Source organism: Equus caballus, chromosome 25 (genome assembly GCF_041296265.1).
Source record: "Equus caballus isolate H_3958 breed thoroughbred chromosome 25, TB-T2T, whole genome shotgun sequence".
Classification (NCBI taxonomy): domain Eukaryota; kingdom Metazoa; phylum Chordata; class Mammalia; order Perissodactyla; family Equidae; genus Equus; species Equus caballus.
This window is the reverse complement of record NC_091708.1, coordinates 41,979,833-42,002,439: the sequence shown is the minus strand read 5'-3', so window position 1 is coordinate 42,002,439 and position 22,607 is coordinate 41,979,833. Positions and strand designations below refer to the sequence as shown.

Here is a 22,607-nt window from a genome sequence, read left to right as displayed (position 1 = left end):
CGTGCCGCCCCTGCGTTCACGCTGAGAGCCGGCTCGCTCGGTGTCGGTTTCATTCATTGGGCGGCGCCCGCCCGAGCGTTGCACGCTCGTGGTTCGGTTGAGCCTTCACAGCAACCCCAGGATGTAGGTAGTTATTAATAGTTCCCGGTTCAGAGAAGTTAGGAACTTGACAAATATTTACAGGGGCAGCTCTTGAGAGAGGGTGGAGGAAAAGAGGTTCAGAAAGGGCTTGGGGTGGGGCTTGTCCCGATGTCGGAGCAGGGAGGCTGAGAGGGGAGGTTAAAGGGCACCAAAGATCAGCTTTGCTTGCTCCTTTCAAGGTTGTGATTTACAGAGCAAGACCCTGGAAACTGCGCAAAACACTTTAGATGTGATATTTAATCTTCAAGACATCCTAGTCATCTAGGAGTATTGTTGCCATTTAATTGATGAAGTAACTGGAAGCATAGAGAAGTTAAGAAAATTCCCCAGTGCCCGTCAGTCAGAAACTGGTGGAGATAGGCTTAGAATTCAGCTTTTCTGGATATGCTGATTACTATTTTTTTTACACAGTCCTACGTGGAGGTTTTTGTAGTGGAATTATATTATAAATGCTCTAGAACACATTCTTAACTTGGATCCCCTGGGTCAGCTCCATATTCTGCCACTTACTGTTCAGTTTTCAGCAAATTGCTCCTTTGCTCCAAGCCTGCTTCTCATTTCTAAGACAAGGATTGGTGTACTAGGACCTGGCTCATGGGGTTGTGAGGAGCAAATGAAGTTCAGTATTTAACAGAGCCTGGGACACAGGACACGCTCATTCAGTCTATTACTATATTAGCTAGCTCTTCTGAATTTGCTGAGCCCTGGAACCATCCCCAAAATACACCAGTGAAGACACTGATAAGTTTGTCTGCTTTATTTCCAGTCTGTAGAGATGATATCCAGCACCACACACACACACACACACACACACACGCATACTGCATCCACCTCAACTTGCCCAACACACTTCCTTTTGAGTTGCAGGGACAAAGCCATACCTGGCAGTCCCCAAGTTGCTGGTTACATCAGTTAGATTTGGTGTTTCAGAAAGAAGACAGCTGAAGTTCTAAAAAGCTGAGCCCTTAGCCAGAGAAGTAAGAGTCCTAGAGCCAATAGCCACAACCTGAAATACACGCAGACCCCCCTTTCCAGGGACCACTCTTGAGATCCTCTCCCTCCAGGGGCTGAGTTCTAAGAAATGGTGAAGGAAATGGTAAGGGTTCCCAGGACACCCCTGTCCAATGAGAGAACTCTCTTTCCCGCTGTTTCCAGAAGCTGGAGACACACTCACTTGCTCTCCTCCCTTAAGGAGTCTTCCTGCAGTCTTGTCAACTGTGGAACCCACTGAAATAAGCCCTCCTTTCTGAGCGGTGGACAGGTACAGACTAGAATGGGTAGTCAAGGAAGGCTTTACCTTGCTTAAAGGTCTCAGAGAGGTGAGGTGGTGGGAAGGGGCGGGGACAGGCAGTTGCTCATGTAAGGATCTCAGGAGAAAAAAACAACCAAGGCAGGGGACGGGGTGGGGTGCAATTTTACATTTAGAGGAAGGAATGTTTTGCTGGGGTTTAAACTTCAATGGAAGCAGCTCCTTAGGCTGAAGATCAGCCAGTCATAGCCAAATAATCTTGCTCCTGAACTGGTTGAGACCAGCAGATTAACCCAACCTGGCCATTTCTCCATCCCCTACTGGCTCCACACCTTCAAGCTGGGCTCTTGATTATGGGTCACTAAGGAGCTTCAGGGAACCCACACTGGTTCCAACAGCCCTTTGCACTTAAGGTTTTGCGAAGGCTTTCCCAAGACTCTAGCCCAGTGCAGGGCCCAGCTGGGCCCCCTAGAATTGCAGTGCAGTCAGCCCATATCCCCCTCTTTCCTAACGTTCATCTCACTCATCATCGTCTAGGTCTGACTTCGCCACGGGACGCTAAATTCCATGAGTCTGTCCATTTCATTACTGGGTTCTTAGCTCTTGGCCCATAGCAGGCACTTAGTAAATATGGTCAATGGATGAGTGCATCTATGTCCTGAGCGGGCAGGATAAGGGACTCCAAAACACAGGTGGGGTCAAGGCTGGGGTCTCTGCTCAGCCAAGATGGGGCTGAGTGTGACACCTTCCTGTGTGAGTTCTGAGACGTAGCTTGGCCGAGAAGCTCTAGGGAAGGCAAAATTGCAAAGGCAGGCCTGGCCCTTTCCCAAACCCTGATGCTGACTCAGAGGCACTGGGAAGGATGAGTCCTGGCCTGGGCCTTCCCCAGGTATTGACCTGGGAGTGTGCCCCTCCCTGCCCCTTCCCTTGTTTTCCTCCCTGACTGAGGCAGCCGAGAGCAGAGATGAAGCATGGGCAGGGCATCTTCCATGCCAGATTGACCCCTGAGCTTGGGCAAGGCACTTAATCCCTGTGGACCACCAGTTTTCTCAGCTGTGAAATGAGAGGACTGGCTCAGATAACGTACAGGGTGGATCTGGGCTCTAAAACCCTGTGAGTCTATAATAAAGGACACAGTGACCCCAATCCAATCCTCAAGATCAAGGTTTTAGGCAATTTGGAAACAGAGAGATGAGTAAGAGACAGTGGACACAGCACATGTCAGGACAAAGTGGGGGGACTTAAAGCTTATAATAGATGGTCAATAAATATCTGTTGAATGACTGAGTGAATGAAGGAATGAATGAAGGGTGTGAGTACGATGGGAAGGCAAATGAGGGAAGTGCAGTCAGGTTTCAAGCAGATTGGGATCAGAAAGGCAACCTCCTATTTCTGAGCTCTTGGCTTAACAGTGGTGCTAACTCTTTTTGCCATGAGCATTTTAATCCCCATTCTCCTATCCTGTTGCCCCCAGCATCCTTCCTAAAATGTGGGACTAGACTGAGCTGACGCCCTCAAGGCCCCTGACCTCCCCTCTACCTCCGAAGCCCTTTGCTGCCCCAGCAAGGGCTGGCAGGCTGCCCCTCCCTCTGAGTTGCCTGTAAAGGTGTGGCCAGGGGGCAAGCCAGAGGATTCCTTCCTGAACCTTCTTGAAGGGCTCAAGTTGCCAAGCCCCTCTCCTTCTCTCCTCTCACCTCATTGAGGACGAGAAAAAGCGTGGACTGAGGGGGAATCGGCTGGGGAGGGGGCCACCGAGTGGCCACGTTCTGGACAACCCAAGAGGGCTGGAACCACAGAGCTGTCCAAGGAAAGCCTAACGGGGCCCTGCAGCCTTGTCCCTACTCCAGGGTCTCCTCAAAGTGGGCTGAGGTCCTCACCAGGGCCAGGCCAGCAAGCCTGGACTTGGCTCAGAGACCTCCTGGAAGGATGGACAGTGCCGGCTTGCAGCGTGGGGATCACAGGCTTCCAGTCTCCCTGTCCCGGCCCTGCCCCTCTGGTTTTTGGTTTGATATCAGCCCCTCTGCACAGGGAGAGGGGAAGGAGGAGAGAAGAGAGGGAGGGGACCCAAGGCTCAGGATTCCCCAACCCAGAGCTCCTTAAGGCAGATAATTTGTGCTTTACAAAGAGATCACTGATTCTGCCAATGGCCGGCGGTGGGGGGGGGGGGGGGGGGGGAGCACAAGGACCAAACAAATAAGACAAATCACAATGAGTCGGGAGGGCAGCGAGGTCAGGAGGAGGAACAGGGATGGGAAGGGTGGGGCAGGTCCAGACAGGGATCCTCAGGGCAGGCTGGCAATGTCTCTCTCTGGAGGGGGGCCGACTGGCTTGGGACTGCTCTCATTGGCTTTTCCTTCAAACATCATGACTCTGGTTTGGAGATGGAGAAAAAACAAAACAAAACAGGATTAAGACCCTTCCCTCATCCAAGAAAAGATCATCCCAGCCCTCCCGTCACAGGCTTCTCAACAGAATGCCCTTGCATCCACCCTCTAGTGGAATCTTCTTGGAATCCCATGAAGGCAGCTATGTGGAAGGGGCTGCTAGTCCCACTTTACAGAGGAGGAAACTGAGGCACAGAGCGGCCGTGTGACTCCTCAGAGCCACACAGGCAGTCCGAGGCAGGAGGGGACTCCAGATCTTTGACTTGTAGGCCACGCACCTTCCCCTAACCGTGCTGCCTGGGCCACGGCTCTGCTCAAAGCCCCTTCGGATCTTCACAAACTCCCACTACTCTGAGAGTAGAGTCGAGGGAGTAGAAGATTGGGGCTCAGAGTGTGGCCTCTGGAGGGAAACAGCCTGGATTGGAGTCCCAGCCCCATTACTTCTGAGCTGGGCGACTCAGGCAAGACACCCAACCCCACGGACGCTCAGTGCTTCCATCTGGAAGTGAGGGCACCGGAAGTGCCACATCCTGGAGCTGCTCCAGGCATCAGTGCCCCCCTCCATCTGTAGTCCCTCCTTGGGTGGGCTCTTCCAGTCCCCTGGCTTTAAATCCCATCCAAAGGGTGACAGTCCACCAGCAGCTTGCCTCTGAGCTCCAGATTTGCACATCCAGCTCCCTCCTGGACCTCCCTGTGGATGTCCACATCAACACATCAAAAACTGAGCTCTTAATTCTCACCTTCCCTGCCTGCTCTTCCCGCAAAGCAAACAGCGTCATGACTCACTCAGTTCCTCAGACCCCAGACCTCCTGGTTTTCCTTCACACCCCACGTCTGGGCATTTAGACAAGCCTTCCAGCTCTACCTCCAAAATCACTCCCAATTCCAGTAGCGCCTGCCCCTCCACTGCAGCCTCTCCAGGCCCAGCGGTCTCAGCTCTTACCTGTGCGAGCGCACGAGCCTCCTACAGCCCTCCCTGCTGCCACTGTCACCCCTGACCCAGCCACAGGGAGCCTTTTACAAGTCAGCCCCTGGCTCTGAGTACTCCAATCGCATCCCTCCACATTCATACAAAATGCGAAATCCAACTGTGGCCTACACAGCCCCACGTCACCTGGCCTCTGCCCATCTCTGCAGACTCATCCTTCACTCACTGTGCTCCGGACACACTGGCCCCTGTGCTGGTCCTTACGCATACAAGCACGATTCTGCCTCAGGGCCTTTGCATTTGCTGTTTCGTCTGCCTGGAATGCTTTTCCCGAGATCTTCACATGGCTCATCTCTTCACATCTCCCTCGCTCAGAGCTCTGATCAAATGTGCCTCCTCAGTGAGATCTTCCCTGCCGGCTATCCCATCCCTCTCTGCTCCTCTTGCCCTTTATTTTTCTTTGTACTACACCAGTGCAATCTAGTGCTTTGGGGTTTTTTGGGGTTTTTGTCTGTTTTCTGCCATTAGACCATAAGCTCCATGAGGCCAGCAATTCATGTGTCCCCAGCACCTAGAATAATTCCTGGAACATGGCTGGTGCTCGGTAAATATTTGCTGAATTAATGAATGACAAATCTAAGGAGTCAATGGGTGAACCAGTGCCTGACACATGGTAAATGTCCCCACATCTTAGGTGTCGTTTGAATAGTTTCATCGCTCTCATTGCTGCCACCTGGCCTCTCGGGCGCAGTGTGATCTGATGTTGATGGTTTTCCCACCACATCTCCTGCCCCGTCCCACCCTACACTCAAGGCTCTGACCGGCCTGGACTGTGGGCTCATGAGCAAGTTACTCAGCTTCCTTCGGCCTCAACTTCTCCCCTCTTTAAAATGGGACAGGTTTATTTTACATTTGTACATTTAGAAAAAAGTTACTCTTCTTTCATAAAAGCCAAGCCAGTGTCCTTCTCGGCTTGGACAGACACCACAAGGCTCTCCACAGAGTTGCTCTGCAGCTCCTCATGGAGAAGGACCTACGGAGTGTGATTTTGGCCACCATACACCAGGAGCCATCAGCCAGTCCTGGGCTAGACTCTTCACGTGTGTTACCTCATTAAGCCTCAGGGCACCACTTCACACGAGATACTTATTGTCCTCTCTATCTTACAGGTGAAGAAACTGAGGCTCAGGGACCTAAGGTCATTTGCCCAGAGTCATTTTGGTAGCAAGTGAGCACATCAAGATTTGAACTCTCCGTCCCTTTAGAGCCAGTTTTTAACTCTGTGTTAGGCTCAAAACAACCCCGCGGGGCAGAAGAGTCACTTTACAAATGAGGAAACTGAAGCTCAGCAAGTTTCGACAGTAGATTTATCATCGTAGTTGTCATCCTCATCGCCACCTACTGAGGGCTGATTCTGACACAGGCTACTTTCACCTGCAAGGTGCGTATTAACGTGGCCATTTGAGAGATAAGGAAATCAGGGTCAGAGAAATTAAGAACCTTGCCCAGCAGGTCGCACAGTGAATGACCTCCTGGCTGGGGACCGGCTGAGGTGCCCGAGCCGGGGGCCTCTCCACACCCAGTGACTGTGCCTTCGGAGGCCCTGGGGGTAGCGGGGAGGGGATGAACTCACAGCTTGAGGACAGCTGACCGCTTCCCCAGCATCATGTTCACAAAGTCTCGGTAGGAGATGGTGTCGCTGACCCCGCCTGTCACCTCTGAGATCATCTTCTTCATCTCCAGGTGGGTCTTGGGGACCCCAAGCTTCTCCATCATCCTTTTTAAAGACATCAGGTCTGCCAGAGGAAACGCAGATCCATTAAGTGGCGACAAGGCTGAGCGAGGAAGCTGGCAAAGCTCCCCTCTGGCACCACACCCAGAAGAAGTCCAGCAGGATAGCCCCTCCCTGGAGACCGCAGTCAAAGGCCTTTCTCCTCTAGGGAGAATGAGCCCATCACACCCTCCCTGCTCTTTCCAGAGGCAGTATGGACTAGCGGTTAGGGACATGGGCTTCTACAGAGGGACAGACTTGGCTTGGAATCCAGCTCTGCTATGCCTGGCTGTGGGACTTGGGGCAAACTGCTTAACCTCTCTGAAGCCCTATTCTCATCAGTGGTAAAACGGGTTGATGGGATCATCTAGGGGTATGATACATGAGAAGAACCTGCCACAAAGCAGGTGCTTAGTAACGGAGCCGCTATTCTTCACTCCACTGTTGTCATCTCTGCTGCTCCCCCGGGGTTAGGGGTTAGGGGGAGCTGTGTGCCCACTGCTCCAGCGACCCAAGAAGTCACTGCCCAGGGAGGCCGGGTCAGGGAGTCTGCCTGACCCTAGCCTTCGAAAGTCGCTCTCCAGGTGCTGGGGGGCAGCTCTCCCCACCTGCCACTCCCCCGCTGCAGTCCTAAGGCTCCACCTCGCTGGAAGGAAGAGAGTACCAAAAATATCCCGCAGAGCAGGAAGACCAACAAAAGAACAAAATTCAAGAAAAACAAGGGAGGCACCAAAAAGGCACTACACCCTAAGGAGCTGCTGCCTCTGACCTCCCAGCTCCCAAGACCTGAGGCAATTTCCTTCAGATTGTTCCGTGAACAATGGGTCAGCAAAGGATGGCGGAGCGGGGGTAAAGCGGGGGGGCTGATTTCTGGGGGAGAGGTGCGCCAGCTCACCCGAGAGGCAGGGCGGGGAGGACTGCTGCCAGACCCCTGGGTGCCAGGATGTCCAGGGCATTTCAAAGAAAGCTGGGCAGCATTCTACAGGAAGAAGTGAAAGGTCTTGCCACACGGCTGGCCAGACTCTAAATTGGACTCTAAATCTGGAAGGCAGTTTGGCAAGATGCTTCAAAAGCCTCTGACCCAGAATGTCTCATTCCTGAGATTTACTCTAAAGAAATAATCAGCGACGTGGACAAAGATTCATGCACAGAGATGTTCTTCACAGGATTATCAATAATAGCTAAAACTGGACATCTCTAAATGGGCGATACTAAGGCGTTGGCTGAGTAAATTATAGTCCATCCCACAATGGAATATTATGCAGCCATTAATTACATTTCAAAAGAAAAGTTATTCATATATCAAAATACTCACAAAGTTAAGTTACATATAAAAAGAAAGAAAGTTCTAGAATTGTATAAAGCAGGCTTAGTGATTAGAACGGAGTGGAAGGCTATAACCCAAGACAGTACAGCGGTTATTTCCAGGAGGTGGGGTGCTGGATGAGGTATTTTTGTCTTGTGCTTTGCTGTGTTTTCCAAATACTTTTATGATGAAAATGCATTCATTTGATAATCCAAAAAATGTTTTTCCTACAGAAGACAAGGATCAAAAGATTCAAAAGAGAGAAGAAGGAGAGAGGACGGGGGGGAATGGAAACACTGGTGGCAGTGACAACACTGCAAGTTCAGGGTGAAACGGAGGAGGGAAAACCCATCCCGAAACAAAAGGCTGGGCTCTGGGCCCTGGACCTGCCACTAACCCCCAGGTGCACCAAGCAAGTCGTTTCACCTTTCCGAGCCTCTGTTTCCCCATCTGTAAAATGGGGATAATTCAACAGGCCCTGACTATATCATAGCATTACCGGTAAAGGTCAAGATATGGTCTTAAACATAAGTGCCAGGGGACAGGCGCTTGTCACCCCCAGCACCTGGAGAGCAGGACACAGGCAGGGTCTGTTGGAGGAGGGAATCAACGTTTGAAAGCACCCTGTCAACTGCAGGACAGCATACAAAGCGAAGGACAGGCTTGGGGACAAAGGAAACGCCAGCCCCTAGGCCAGGGCGTCAGCAGCCTGAGCATCTCCAGCCCGGGCAGGGGTGGCGCCCTCTGTCCTGAGTCCCCCGAGCATCTGGGGTGGGAGGCTGAGGAGTGGCAGGGAGGTGGGTGGGGAGGGAAGAAGTGGGGAGAGGAGTTTGGGGGTAGTGGGTCCAGGGGAGAAGGCAGACGGGCTCAAGGCTAGCCCACTGGGGTGGCTGCAGTGTCCTTGTCGCACTCCTGAGAGCGACTCATGTCCCTCACCCACGCAGGTGGGTCGGTGGGGCTCTCTGGACCCTCGAACCCTCTACCCACCGAATACCCTCCTCTCCCAGCCCACTGGAGGCCTCACTCACCAATCTCGCCCTCATTGTTCAGGTCAAACTCCATGTACTTCTCTGCAAATCACAGAGCAAAAACCGGCATTAGCTTGGAAGCAGGGACCCAGTGACCACCTTCCTCACCCTGCTCGGGGATCTTGACATGAGTTCAGTCATCTCAGCCATCGTCTCTGGAGAAAGAGCTCACCCTGCCTGCACCCCTCTCCCACAGGCGCTGTGGAGAAAGGCGCCCAGGGGGCCACTCTGACCCTCTGCCCAAGAGGGCAGCTGCTTGCTCCCAGGTCTCCACCAGCAGGCTGGCTGCATCCAAACTGGCTGCAAAGTGACTAGAATAGATTCCCAGCCGTGGGAAGGGTGGGGTGGGGGCAGGAACTGGTGTGTTTCAGAGTCTCCGGCGATTCCGATGGGCAGCCAGGCGTGGAAACCACTGCTTTAAAGAGTCCTTGTGGTTCTGTACCTTTTGGGGGGTCGTGGGCACCACCGAGAATCTGATGCTCTCCCAGGAGAAACACCTGTGGACCTGCCCTTAACCACAAAGTGGCACATACAGTGTCCAGGGATACACAGAGCCTCCCCCCAAACCTCACCTATAGGCTTTGAGTTAGACTTCCCCGATCAAGGGGTCCAGGGCACGTCCAGCAGTGAGGGAGGACAACACAGAGCAACGCGTTCAGCATCTTCTGACACAGGCAGTGTGTGCAAATAAGGCCTGTGGTCTTGGGCAGGTGGCCCCAGCCACAGAAGAGCAGGGCCCTCAGGGCAGGGTCTATTCTGCACAGAGTGGCCAGCGTGAGAAGGCCAAGGTCCTCCCGGCAGTCTGGGAGCCACCATCGCCTCCGCCCGCTTCGTGAGCGTCTGCGGGAGAGGGGGGCTGCTGGACTGGTCCTCTAGGGATTCTCAGGGCCCCTCCTCATGCCTTCAGGACCCCCAGCCTCTCTAACTGGGCACTGCCACCCCCACAAAGCACCTACTGCCATCTGGCAGGCTCGGCATTTCCTGCACTCTCTTCCCCATCCCCTCCCCACTGGAACACAAGCTGCCCGGGGCAGGGCCCTCTGGTCTGTGTGTTCTCTGCCGTCCCCAGGCCTGGAGCGGGGCCTGGCGCAGTAAACATTCCTGGAGATCAGATGAGTGAATAATCTGAAGACCTCCTCAGTCCCTTGGCTTCCAAGCCAACTTACTATGGTCCTAGCCAGCCCCAAGGAACCCAACCCTACATCCCAAAGAAGACAAGGAGAGTGGACATTAGACCCCGAGACCTCTGCCCCTCCTCCCAGAGCCACCTCTGAAGAGTGACCCCGCCGGTATCCAGAAAGAAGGGAATGGACTGCTCCGAGGCACGGCTCTCTTATGAGCGGCTGGGACAGGGTGCGGGGGACAGGGCTGGGATAGGGTGTCTTGGTTCTGGTTCTTTTTTTTTTTTTTTTAATGTAAAAAGCACCATTGCATAATGGTAAAGAGCAGGGGCTTTGGAGCAAGACTAACATGGGTTCAGGTCCCAACTCTGCCCTAGATGAGCTGTGCAACCTCAAGCAAATGACTCCACCCCTCTGAGCCTGAGTTTCTTCATCTATAAATTAAGATCACACCATCTCCCTCCCGGCTGGATAGGGACGATCCGGGGAGCTCACAAGACAGCATTCAAAGTGCTACCCCCAAGGTCACTGCCAAGAAATGCTTAGCCATCGATGTCCTGTCTAAGGACCACGAAGGCGTAAACCATCTGAGGAGCACCGGGCAGCTCTTTGCCTTGGAGCAGGGAGGAGCCCACGCCGCCAAGACTTGAGTGGGGGCTGTGGCCTAGAGGATGTTCGCTGGGCTCCTCCGGCGTGCCCAGGGCCCCCACATGCTAAGCGTGCCTCTCCCCTCCCGGGTGGGAAAGGTGGGTCTGTCCTGCTCCTCTGTGCACGGCTCCTCTCCTTTTGAGCTGCTGGCTGGGAACCAAGCGCCAGGGCCCGGAACAGAGGGACCTTTATGCCACCCCCTCCCCGCGCGGGCTCCTGGGCCCTGTTTTCTTTTCATCCCGTGCTGCCGGCATTCAATGGGCAGAAACTCTGCCCCCTGCCCCACTGTGGCGACACAAACGTCCATTCTCCGCAGGGGCTCCCGAGGCGCTCCACCGCGGAGGGGGCGAGGCCAGGGCCGCCACAAAGAGTGGATTGTGTGCTGGGGCCCCGGGAGCGAGCAGGGCCTGGGCCGCAGCGGACAGGAGCCAACCTGAGCCCTGCCAGGCGGCCAGGGGGAGGGAGGGCAGGCCGGGGCCTGCAGGCCAGGGCTGAGGGGCCTGGGATGGTGCGGAGAAAGGTGGAAGGGCCTGTGCCCCTGGCCGGGTCCCCCACCTCGCAGCCCGCGGGGAAGAGGGGCATGCTGGATGAACCAGGGCGGCAGCCTGGGCCTGTGGGGCAAGGAATCCTGCCTGTGAGGAGCCAGCCCGGCTCTCCGGGGTGGCAGGGCCACCAGCCCTAGCTTACCTTTGAAGGCTGCCAGCTTCTCCGGCAGGTTCTCTTCATCACTGTACTTCTGGTCACAGAGAAACTCCTACAGAGGCGAGAGAACAGTGTTGAGCAAGGGGTCAGCTGGCCACACTCACTGACATGGGGGCCCACTGCCCCGGTGCCTTCTCTACCGCCAGGTGGCCGGGCTCGGCCGGGCAGGGCAGGAGGCACCAGTGTTTGTCCTGGCCCCCCGACAACCCTCAAAGGCAGAGCCGCAGAGTCCACCCTGTGGGGAGGAAGTGTGCTCAGCAGCTCAGGGCAGGGCCCGGAGGGTGTGCTCCAGGAGACTGACCACTTCGGTCAGCCTCTGAATAACCAGTCCAGGCACCCGGGCCTCCTCCCAGGGACCCTGGCTCGGAGGCCGTGAAGCCGTGAGTCCCAAAGACAAGCCTCCTGGTTCCAGCATTACCTTCTTAGGTCTGGGGCCCACCGTATGAATTCCTCTCTGTATCCCTCTCGCTTTATCTGCAAATGGGGATAATTACGGTGGCTGCTTCCCGAGCTTGTGTGAGAAGCCAAGGAGCCTGTACGTATGGCTCCTGGCGTTCAGCACGAGCCCAGTGAACAGCAGCGGTCCTATTAGGAATCTCTGCTCCAGCCAGAAAATGCCCTGCACACTGCTGCAGAGGCCGCTTGCCCTCCCCCTGCGTCCTCTCATCTGAAGGGCCCACTTCCCCTCAGATACTTAGAGAGACTCAAACAGTCCTTTCAGAACCGACTGGGGGGAGGGTCGGAAGGAGATGCCAACAGGCTCCAGAAGGAAGCACTCACCCACAGGCGCTCTTCAGATCTCCCAGGGGCCCAGGAGGCAGCGACTCTTATGCCTCCCATTGTACAGATGCGGAAGCTGAGGCTCACACAGCCAGAGCTTCACCTCAGCTCCGTCTCATTTAGAGCCTGCATCCTTCACCCCGACACTCAAAGAGGAGCAGACGGCAGGCACTCATCCAGCTTTAAAACAAAAAGCTGCCCATTAGGAAGCGCCTGCTACGCCGGGCACAGGGCCAGGTGTCCTCCGTGCCTTGTTGCCAATCTTCAGGCAGCCCTGGAACCTGCATTCAGATGGGGACGCAGAGGGTGCCTTCCCATCCTGGCACCGGGGCCACAAACCCCTTTCCTACTCTGGACCTCGCTTCCCTCATTACTGAACCGACCAGACACGGGTGTCGCTCCTCCGTTCGTTATTCATTCAACAGCTATTGAGGGCCCACAGTGTACAGCGCTCTGTTCTAGGCATCAAGGGAGCACATAAAACCAAGGCCAATAAGATAAGGTCCTTCTTCTAAAATTACAGGAAGTTCACGTTCAAAACTATATTAAACGTTATTTAGGTCAATTACTCAACCTGTTTCTAAATTCTTGCTGTTATTTCCTACTAAGTGATGACCAAGTCTGTACTTACACATCTCCAAGGACAGGGAACTCACTACCTTTCCAGACTGTCATGAAGACCCACAAGAGACTTAAAGGAGAATAGGCGGATGACAAGAACCGAAATGACTACAGAGCACTCAGGGTTTGGGTCTCAGTCACCTCCTTACCAGCTATGAAATGGGCACAAGGGTACCCACTGCTTGGGTACCAGCCCCTCAACGGGGATAACCCACTGAGAGCCTTAGCGGTGGGCCGTCCATCAGGGCTCAGCAGCGAATGGTGTGATGGGGTGTGAGGCAGAATACCGTCCCTTCCAGGGCTCTAGGGCCTCCATGTTGACTCAGGCCCCCGACAAAGAAGGAGAAACCCACCTGCCAAAGTGGCCCCACCTGCTGGGTTGGGGTGCTCCGATTACCCCCTTGCTTTCGGCAGGCATGGTGCTTTCCCATTAAATCTTCACAGCCACTGTTATTCCCATTTCATAGGTGAGAACACAAGGACCAGAGAGGTTAAGTAACGTGTCTGACGTCCCCAGGCACTGAGGACGCGCACAGTTGGTTTGGAACCTGAGTCTATCGGACTCCAAGGCCCGTGCCTCCAGCAGCCAGGCTGGGGCAGCCCCAGAGCCCCTGGGGTCCAGCTTGGCCACAGCCTCATGGGGGCCTCATTCCCATGCACTGCGCATGGCCCCGCCTCCACTTAGCTCCCGTAGCCTGGGTGGCCGCCCTCTTCCCGGCCAGCTCTGCCCAGAACTTCCCTTCCTCTTGGCTCCCTCTCAGCTCTTCTCTACTGCTGCCCCCACTCCATTCGCTGACCAAAAGCAGGACAATTAACTCTTGTCCGTGGCCCTGAGCAGACCAGGCACTTCCTGGGGTCACAGATCCCATATCTGTCCAGCTGAGGGACAAACAGGTCAGTGGTTCCCAGACTTTGGGGTAATGCAGAAACATTTCCCCCAAAAAATGGGGAGAGGCACTCATATTGGGCTTGTTATTTTGCCAAGCAAAGACTTTAGACAATTGCCATTGACTGCTGCCATGAGTTTAGAAGAGGATATTTCGTAAAAGTGGGAAGTTCACAGTCTCAGAATTTTTAAACAGAATCCATCTAGCCTACGTTCAACTCACCACATTCTCCCTCCCCCTCACTTCGCCACTTTAGGAACTGGAAAGGCTTCGTGGGGAGTCAGGGAGCACAGGCTGAGCCCAACATCTGGGAACCTCTGGGGAGAAACCTGGGGGCCCTCTCAGCTCCTCTGTCTGCTTGACCAGAAATCCTGCACCAGCCCCAAGCCAGCCTGTAATATGTACCGACCCCTCTGGGTTCCAGACAGACTGGGTTCAAGGCGTAGCACATGGTCCCTGGTCTTGGAGACAAATAGCACACACAGGAACACAGAACAACCAGCCAGCAATTCAGAGCAAGGACAACAGCAGGTACCAGGAATGGTTAATGCCGATGCCCTTTCCCTGGACCCGGCCCTGGGCCAGGCTCTCAGCAGGTGCAGTGGCCCTTGGGGGCCAGGATTGCTGACTCGTCACTGATGAAGCCAGTTTCTCCTTAGTATTCATCACCATCTAACATGCTATTTTACATGTGTCCCCCCTACCCACCCCTGCCACCAGAGGGGGCGCCTCGGCCACCCTGGCCTCCGTCCCATGCCTCCCCCAGGCCAGGCTTGCTCCCACCTGGGAACCTTTGCTCTTGCTGTGCCCGCTGCCTGGAGTGCACATATCTGCACGTCCCCCCTCACCTCCTTCAAGCCTTTGCTCCACTGTCACCTTCTCATGAGGCCAAGCCCGCCGCAGCCCCCTGCTTCCATTTCTAGTGCACCTCTCTTCCCGTGCATCTCCTTTCATCAGGGGAGGATCACCTCCTAACACAATTCACAGCGTAAGAGCTTACGGAGGGTGTTGTCCACTGTGCGTCTCCCCCTGTCAGAACGCAGGTGCACAGAGTAGGTGCTCCATAAACAGCTGCAGGAGGAGTGAATGGACTGAGACTCAGAGAGGATGAACAACTTGCTCAAGTCAGCACAGTGGCCGAGCTGGGATTAAGCCCCGCAACGGAGGCCGCTCGGGTTCCCCGCCGGCACAGAGCTGAGGAGCAGAAGTGCCCCAAGGAAGTGGGGTTGGAAGGATGCCAGCAGGAGGCAGGCCCTTGGCCACAGGTTCTGGGACGATGTGTTTGCTGTCTTGTGCCCCATGGATGCCTGGCACCCAGCAGTGCCCAGCATATAGTAGACGCTCAATAAAAATCTGCTGAACCAATGGAGAAGCCCACCATTCAGCCCAGAATGACTTTCTCCACCCACCCCTGAAACGGTCAGGCAGCTTTACAAAAGTCTGCACGTGTGTGGCAGAGACTGGAGAGGATTTAGAGATTGGAATCATATTTTTTCCTTAGAGCCAAAAATGACAAATGCTTGAGCCACAGAGTGACCAGGGGTGGGAGAAGCAGCTGACCCGTCCATGCGTGGGTCGGCAGCCCTCTGTGACCCTGGGCTTAGGGCAGCTGTGTGGACGCTGCCTTAGGCAGGGGGCCACAGAGGCAGGCGGGCAGGCGGCAGGAACAGGAGCTCCACCGGCTGGGCTGCCAGCTCCCACCCCACCTCCGGGCTTTGGATTCGGTTCCCGCTCAGGCACAGCCCACAGCTTCCTCCCTCCGGGCGTCCTTCCCCCACAGCCTTGCCCAGTCTCGGGGCACAGTCATGGCCAGTGGGCAGGTACCCTGTCTGTCCAGACTCTAAGACACCCGGCTGTCCTGACTCTGGGTCTCCAGGAGGAGATGGAGATAGAAGCCACCCCAGATGTTTGGGAAAAAGCAGAACAAAAAGAGGGCGAGCTGGAGCCAGAAAGCCTGGGTTTGAACCACTTAGTTGCTGTGTGAAAATTACTTCATTTCTCTGTGCCTCGTTTTCCTCATCTACAGGAAGGATAAAAAGACCTTGTCTGCCTCGTAGGTTTGTCCTGAGCGTTACAGTATGTAAGCAAATACATGTAAAGTGCTTACCCAGTGCCTGGCACTCAGTAAATGTTAACGTTAGCTGTTGTTATCTGCTAACATTTACATCTGTACAATCCACTCCTAACCCCCACGGCTCATCATCCAGACCATGACTGAGTGTTAAATAGATTAGGAAGGAGATCCGTTCCCCCTGGGCTTAGGCTGCTTATGATTTCTTTTTCCCCTTTCTGGGTATCCCCATTCAACAGATGGGACAACTGAGGCCCAGCGAGGTTGCTCAACTTGCTCGAGATCACGAAGTTTTCACAATTCAAGGTCTGCCTCCCTTCACCATCCCAGCTCCTTCCCTGCCCCCATCAAGGAGAAGGTGGCCTGGCCACAGGTTTCTGGGCAAAGAAAGTCAATACTGGGAGTTACCTTTCTTCTTGGGCAGCTACAGAAGGAGGTTATTCCAGAGGCCAGGGAACCACTCTATAGCCCTCTAGGTGGATAGGGGTGGGGTGGATGGTTTCCTCTAGCCCCATCCCCCTCTCCCCCTCCAACCCACTGTCCCAAAAGACAAGTTTTTCCAGCTGCAGAAACTGTTGCGGTGCCTCCAGGTATGAGGGGCCAGGGGGCCCCTGGGCTCTGAGAGTGACTACTGATCTGTGAGGGGCAAGTCTGCAGGCCTCGGCGGCCTGGTCAGTCCCTGGCAAAGCGCCAGGAATACAAGCGGGTAGGAGCCTGGGATCCAAAACAGAGTGTGAGCCAGGTGGTCACTCCGAAAGGCAGAGCGTCCGGGGGCAAGGCTGGGACAGTGGCAGAGTTGTTCAAGCGGTCGCCCAGCCACGGAACCCAGAAAGGGCTCCTCAGAGCATCCAGCTCGTCCTCTTCGTGCAAAAGCGGGAGAAACTGAGGCCCCAGAAGGAAAAGGTCTTGCCTAGAGCCACAGTGATCAGAAGCCCCACATAAACTTCCTGAGTGCGCATGTGCCGGGCCGAGGGGTGGGGAGGCAGGTTAAACTGAGTTGCCTGGGTTCAAATCCCAGCTCCAGAGCTTATTGGCTCTGTGGCCCTGGACAACTTGCTTTACCACTCTGGCCTCAGTTTCCTCATCTGCAAAATGGGGTCATCATGATAGATCCTCCTCATTGGGTTGGTGTAAGTGTTAAATGAGCTGACAGCATCGAAAGAGCCTGGCTCCTCGTATAGTTATGAAGTCTTATCAGTTACCGGGATGAGTTTGGATCACCCAAACTCAAGCCACACCAAGAGACAACTGTGAGCAGGGGAAGGGCAGAGAAGAGACTTTCCTTGTCCCACATTGCGCCACAAAGTCCTCCTGGGGAGCCATGACCCTCTGGCCATCCCTCCTCAAGGGCAAGCTTTGCTTTGTCCTTGGACACCTGGCTGACCTCGCAGTGACGGGCCATCCACACGGAACAGAGGGCTCCCATCTCAGGCCCCGGGGACAGCGCCCGCATGCAGCCGCACCTGCTCACTACTGTCTCTCTGGGTCACCTACAACCTCGGATGCACATCAGAGAGGCAGAACCGCACCCCTGCCCCCAACCCCTGGGAGCCCCGTCCAAATGCTCATGCCTGGAAGGGGGCATTTCCAAAACCAGCAGAGCTTGGCAGCACCTGCTGTGTCCGGGCCTCCGGAACCCTGCCACCTGCCTGCCCACACCACCCCCGACTTAACTCTCTTTCTGGGCTGGTACCTCTAGCACCTGCTCCCGGATGCTTGCTCCTGGCCCTCCAGGCTCGTCTTTATGTATTAGCTGCAGCAGAATTTTGGGGCGGGCGGATATCACCATCTTGGAGGCCATCCAAGGGGCTGGCAGCTGAAGCCCTGGGCGAAAACCCCAAGGACAGGAGGCGCCATGCCTGGCTGTGAGGCCCCTGACGCAGCCCACAGGCTCTTAAAGGGCCAGGACCAGGCCACAGATGCCCAGTCTGGTGCCTGGCGTGTAGCAGGAGCCTGTAATGTGCACCCAGAAGGACAGCAGGCTCACATTCCCCACGGTAGCTCTGGGGCCTCATCTGGACACCGCGTCCTCGCCAATAGACGGGGCAGCTGAAGAAAAACACCCTCCCAACTACACGAATGAAGCAGACCCTGCAGAAATTCCATCTCCAGCTTCCTGTGACATGGCCACTCTGAGGTCGTGACCAGCTGGACCTGTGGGGACACTGAATCCTCAGAGGCTCACGTGGCTGCTTATCACCATCTCCCTTATAATATATTAAGAAAGAGCAAGAGAGACGGGTGCCCAGCAATGCTAGCTGGGCACATTCACCTAGCAAGGACATGGTGGCACTGCCAGTACACAGGAAAAGAGACGTACCTGCAAAGTGCCTGGGTCAGGTCTCAGAGGTCCTCCATTGCCAGCAGAGGGGCCTGGGCAGAGATGCCCAGCCAGCCAAGTCCAGCTCTTTCCACTAGGGATGGCACGTGGGTTCTGAAATAACCATTAGGCATCTAAATGCTACAGGGAATCCTGAGTGCCCTTCATTCGACCCAGGAAGGCTGGGGGTGGCGGGACAGAAGCCAGAGATCCTTATCCACATAAGCAAGAGAGGCCTGTGTCACAGCTAGGCTGCAGCTGCCTGGTGGACAGAGGCCAGGGCAGGCCACAGCCAGTGTCTGGAGTCGGAATTCCGGCCCTGCCACTTCCTGGCCGGGTGACCTTGGGCAGGTGACTTCACCCGGCTGAGCCTCTATTTCCTCATCTCTAAAATGGGAGGTCTAGTGACCTTGTCCCATGGGTGTGTTTATAGATTCTCCTTGCACGTCTAGAGTCTATCTCGTTGAGCATTCCACCGAGTGGAGTCAGGGAGATGACGCACGTCAGGCGCTGGGCACCAAGCAGAGGCGAGACTCATGTTATTTTGTTAAAGATCCCGGCCTCTGGCTGGCTCTCGCCGTCCTCTGGGCTCCTCCTGCTCCGTCCCTAAGGGCGCTGTGGGGGCACCCACCCAACCCCTCTGCTTCTCTCTGTCCCTGTGGGAAACTGGAGAGAATCTGTCCCGTTGCCATATAAGGCTGGGCATGGCTGGTCTGGGGTCACCTTCCATGCCATCAGGGCTCAGGGAATGTCAGCTATGTGGGGGGAGTAGGAGGCGCCCGCTGGTATTGCCCGCTCCAGTAGCGCAGAGAACGCACCACGCAGGCACACACGTGCACGCAGGCACACAGCATGGAGGCGGGGGCAGGCACCCATGGAGGAGACCCAGTCGAGCTCAGGGTTGAGAGAACAGGCTGGGCTCAGGTTGTGGCTGTTTAAACCCAGGCAACTTACTCAACCCCTCAGAGTCTCATTTTCTGTAAAATAGGAACAGACGCTCACAGGATTAGAGGGAGCATACAATGAGATGATGCCCGAAGCATGCCTGGCATGCTGCCCGGCACATGCCAAGTGCTCAGAAAACGATAGGAGAACTAGAGAGAAACCCCAAAAAAGTGCATTTCCATACAGCTCCCCCAGGACCTCCAGGTCCACCCAAGTCTCCTATTTTTACTCGTAAATCCCTTATCATAATAATCGCTGAGACTGAGCTCCCTGCTACCCTCTGGAAGCCGGCCCGCCCCAGGGCGGGAGAAAGGCCCCAAACAGAATTGGGGTGTTGGCCCAGAGAAGCTCCCAGAGCTGCCAGCCAGGCTGGGCTCTGCCCCGGGCAGCAGCCCCAGCGGGACCCAAGCACACACGGTGAGCGAGTCATGAAGCCCCGTCCTTCAGGCCTTCTGCTTTCACAGGGCCACCAGGAGCTGCACAGTCCACTCCCCAAGGAGCCCTGCTCCAGTGGGGCAGTGAAGCTGCCCGCCAAAAGAAAGCAGTCTGGGCTGCCAACACGGTTCTCTCTAGAATCCGCCCACCCCAGGGAACTTCCACTGCAGCCATGACCATGGTCACGGGGGAAACAGAGTCAGACCCTCAAACAGAGCGACTCCCTCAGAGTCTGCAAGGAGCGCCTATCTGCTCATCTCCACTGATTGTTGTTGGGACTCCGAGCAGACCACGGGTCACTGCTCCCATTTCACGCAGGGGGAGACGAAGGCCTGCCAGATGAAGGGGTCCGGCCCAGGCTGAGCAGCCAGCATGGGCCACGCCTATCTCAGACCTTGCCCCTGGGTTTCCACTCCCTGAACCTTTAAGCCACAAACAAGGCAACGATAACAATCATGACAGCAGCTCTCTGCGCTTTCCGTATAGAATAGATTATCTCTCTGAAAAACCACAACAGCCCCACCATCATTATCTCAAGCGGCTTGCCCAACCAAGGTCACAGAGTCTAATGACTCTAAACTACGGTGGGGCCACTTCGATCTGCTGCTTTGGGAAGCAGCTCAAGCTTCTGGTTTGATCCTGGAGCCTGCTTCCTCCAGGGGCCCAGAGCCTGGGTCCCAGCAGGCCCTACAGTAGCCTGGGCTGTCATGGTGGGTCTCAGAATAGCATCTGGGCAGGGAAAGGACGCTAGACTGCAAGCTCGGCCACTGGCTTCTGTGTGGCCTTGGCCAGCTGCGCTGGGCGCTGGGGTCCCTACGTGGTTAGACACTCTCTCTCCTTGCTCCCCTTCCCCTGTCCCAGCGCTGTCCAGATCAGCCCGAGAGCCACAGCCCAGTCCCAGTCTGAGCAAGCCAATCTGCCTCCCCAAACAACCCTGTAGCCTCCCCCGCCCGCATCCCAAGGGCGGGGTTGGCGTGGAAAGTCCCACACACTCTCAGCTCCTCTGGCTCGTCCAACTAAAGTCCCCTCTCCCCCATCTCCAGCTGTCTCTGGCTCCGGGTCCTCCAGGCTATGGGTGGATTCAGCCAGCTTGGGACCTGCCTGGCCCAGAGGGCTGTGTGAGGTCAGGGATCCAGGCTCCTGTCCAGAGGCAGGACTGCCAAGACCAAGGTGGGGCTGGTTGCAGAGCGAGCTGGGAGGGAGCCCCGCAGCCTGGACCCCTGAGAGCCCCAGCCTGACATCCAGGCTCCCTTTCAGCTGTGCTCAAGATGGCACCAAGAGGCAGGGTGAGGATGGCAATGAGGGGGCCAGAGTTTACCTGGAGGGACCCTGGGTTCCCCAGAGCCCTCCATGGGATTCCTGCAGCTGGTGGAATGAAAGCTGACGGGCTGCCTAGTTCTAGTCAGTCCAAATCAAGGAACATCAAGACTGCATGCCCCTGGAGAGAGGAAACACTACAACCGAGTCGCAGCCTCTGGACTCACCTCCATACGGCCTGCACCGGGACCCTGCTGACCCCCTCCAGTTTCCTACTCCAGGACTCTGAGCTGGGTTCAGACCTCTGGTGCCCAGCGGCCCGAGGGAACTGGCAGGGGGAACGCCCAGCCTCGTTTCAGGTGGCCTGCCTCTGCAAGCAGGTAGGAAGACACCTGGGAGAAGTCTTTCTCAGGAAACAATTCCAGTACCATCCATGGAGGCCTTCCCTGGTGCCAGGAGCCGGGCCAAACACACTACAGGCCTTCCCTCATTGGGCCCTGGCGGCGACCCTGGCTCCATGTGAGACGAGGTACCTGCTGAAGACCACAGAGCCCGCACACGATGGAGGCCAGATCTGAGCCGGTGTCTGGCAAAACCGTAAAGCCACTGGCTGCCTCTGAGCTTTGGCCAATCCAGGCAGGCCCTGACACTTTTCCTTATCTTCGAGAATCTACATGGTCATTAAGCTAAGTTCGTGGAGCTCCCACTGCTTGCCTGGCAGCAGCGGGAAGGATTTCTTTATAGAAATCCACTAGGACCAGGAAGAAAAGCACCCAGTCTCCAAGAAACCGTTCATAAAGTTAGAGGGAAAAATAAATGTGCGAGTGGGGGTGGGGCAGGCAAGAGGGCAGCATGTTCTCTGGTAGAGAGAGCACTGGCCTGCGAGTCTGAAGCCTGTGACTCTAACAGCAGCCCGACCCGTTCCTGCTGTGCCATCTCGGGGCAGCCACCTCGCCTCTCTGCGCCTCCCTTTCCTCCCCACGCTGTAAAAACAGGGACTGCTTGGAGACCTCGGGGGTCCCTCCCAGCGCCAACTCCCTTCGCCTGGTCCCAAGAGAGCTTCCGGGGAGTCCGGGCCCGGCTGGCATCGGAGCTCCTGGGCGGGCTCTACCTCCGTAGTCTAAGAGTAACAACTTGCAACCCGAGACGCCGGGACCAGGGGGGTGGAAGGGGTGGAGGCGGACCTACCTGGAGTTGGAGGCACAGGGACAGGGGCAGAGGGAGGAAATTGGGGGAAGCCCGGGAGAAGGAGAGGAAGAGGAGTTGATTTTGCAGCAGGCACAGCCTCGCAGACTGTGGGTCTTTGAGGACTTCGAGGGCGAGCGACTCGCAGGCTGCCCTCGGCGGCGAGGCTGGCAAAGCGAAGGTGGCGGCGCGCGCTTACCCGGTTGATCTCGGCCAGCCTCCTCTCCTGCCGGGCTTTGAGCATGCCGAACGCCTTCCCTCCTGCAGGAGACAAAGAGGAGGCCCGGGAAGCGGGGGTCTCCTCGGGCCGTGCGTCCCCGAGCGCGCGCCCGCCTCCCGCGCGGCGCAAACCCCGCCGTCCGCCCCGTGCGCACAGGTGGCGGGCGGGGGACAGCCGGCGAGGGCGGAGGGCGGGGGGCGGGACAAGGGCGCGGGACAGCGGGGGCACAGCGGCGCCTACCTTGGAACCTGTTGCTGAGCGCGACCGACATGGTGAGCGCGGGGTTCCCGCCGGGTCCGGGCTTCGCGGCCGCAGAGAGGGATGAGGAAGACGGGCAGGCGTCTGGTCCGAGCTCCGGCGGCGTGTGGCGGCGGGACCGCGGGGTGGAGGGAAGGCGCGGGCAGCAGGACACACCCCTCCCTCCCTCCACCTCCCGGCCCGCCTCCCCACCCCTCCCCTCCCCGCCGCCCTGCCGCGAGCGTCAAAGCCGCTATTATGCGGGCCTCCGGGCCGCCCCGGCCCCTCTGCTGGAGGATGCGGAAAATGCACTCGGCGCGGGGGCCGCCCCAGCACCTCCCTGCGTGCTCCTCCCGGGACCTCGACAAGTC

General features: G+C 56.3%; 1 protein-coding gene and 1 long non-coding RNA gene across 4 annotated transcripts; one reads left to right on the top strand and one right to left on the bottom strand.

Moving 5' to 3' along the window:
- The first annotated feature begins 14 nt into the window (after nucleotides 1-14).
- On the top strand, nucleotides 15-8,182 carry LOC138920730 (uncharacterized). The gene is made up of 3 exons (XR_011432433.1): nucleotides 15-123; nucleotides 5,872-6,143; nucleotides 8,013-8,182. It is a non-coding gene; the product is annotated as an uncharacterized lncRNA (long non-coding RNA).
- AIF1L (allograft inflammatory factor 1 like) lies at nucleotides 884-22,517 on the bottom strand. Of its 3 annotated transcripts, none has more exons than XM_023629157.2 (7): nucleotides 22,240-22,450; nucleotides 21,979-22,040; nucleotides 17,958-18,071; nucleotides 11,264-11,330; nucleotides 8,808-8,849; nucleotides 6,336-6,498; nucleotides 884-3,760 (listed from the first exon to the last, which is right to left on the bottom strand). In XM_023629157.2, the coding sequence occupies exons 1-7, from the start codon at nucleotides 22,268-22,270 to the stop codon at nucleotides 3,673-3,675; spliced, it is 567 nt and encodes a 188-aa protein (XP_023484925.1). In that variant the 5' UTR covers nucleotides 22,271-22,450; the 3' UTR covers nucleotides 884-3,672. The 3 variants fall into 3 exon arrangements, with proteins under 3 accessions (XP_023484925.1, XP_070106976.1, XP_023484926.1); XM_070250875.1 differs by having other exon boundaries at nucleotides 12,059-18,071; nucleotides 22,240-22,261; XM_023629158.2 differs by lacking the exon at nucleotides 17,958-18,071 and having other exon boundaries at nucleotides 22,240-22,517.
- Nucleotides 22,518-22,607: the final 90 nt, after the last annotated feature.

Bases quoted from the DNA above. Each gene is read 5' to 3' on its own strand.
- AIF1L (XM_023629157.2), bottom strand. From the start codon at position 22,270: ATGTCGGTCGCGCTCAGCAACAGGTTCCAAG. The intron at 18,072-21,978 runs GTAAGCGCGCGC...TGGTTATTTCAG, and splicing joins GGCTGGCCGAGATCAACCGG to AACCCACGTGCCATCCCTAG. The intron at 6,499-8,807 runs GTGAGTGAGGCC...TTCCTCTGGCAG, and splicing joins GAACAATGAGGGCGAGATTG to ACCTGATGTCTTTAAAAAGG.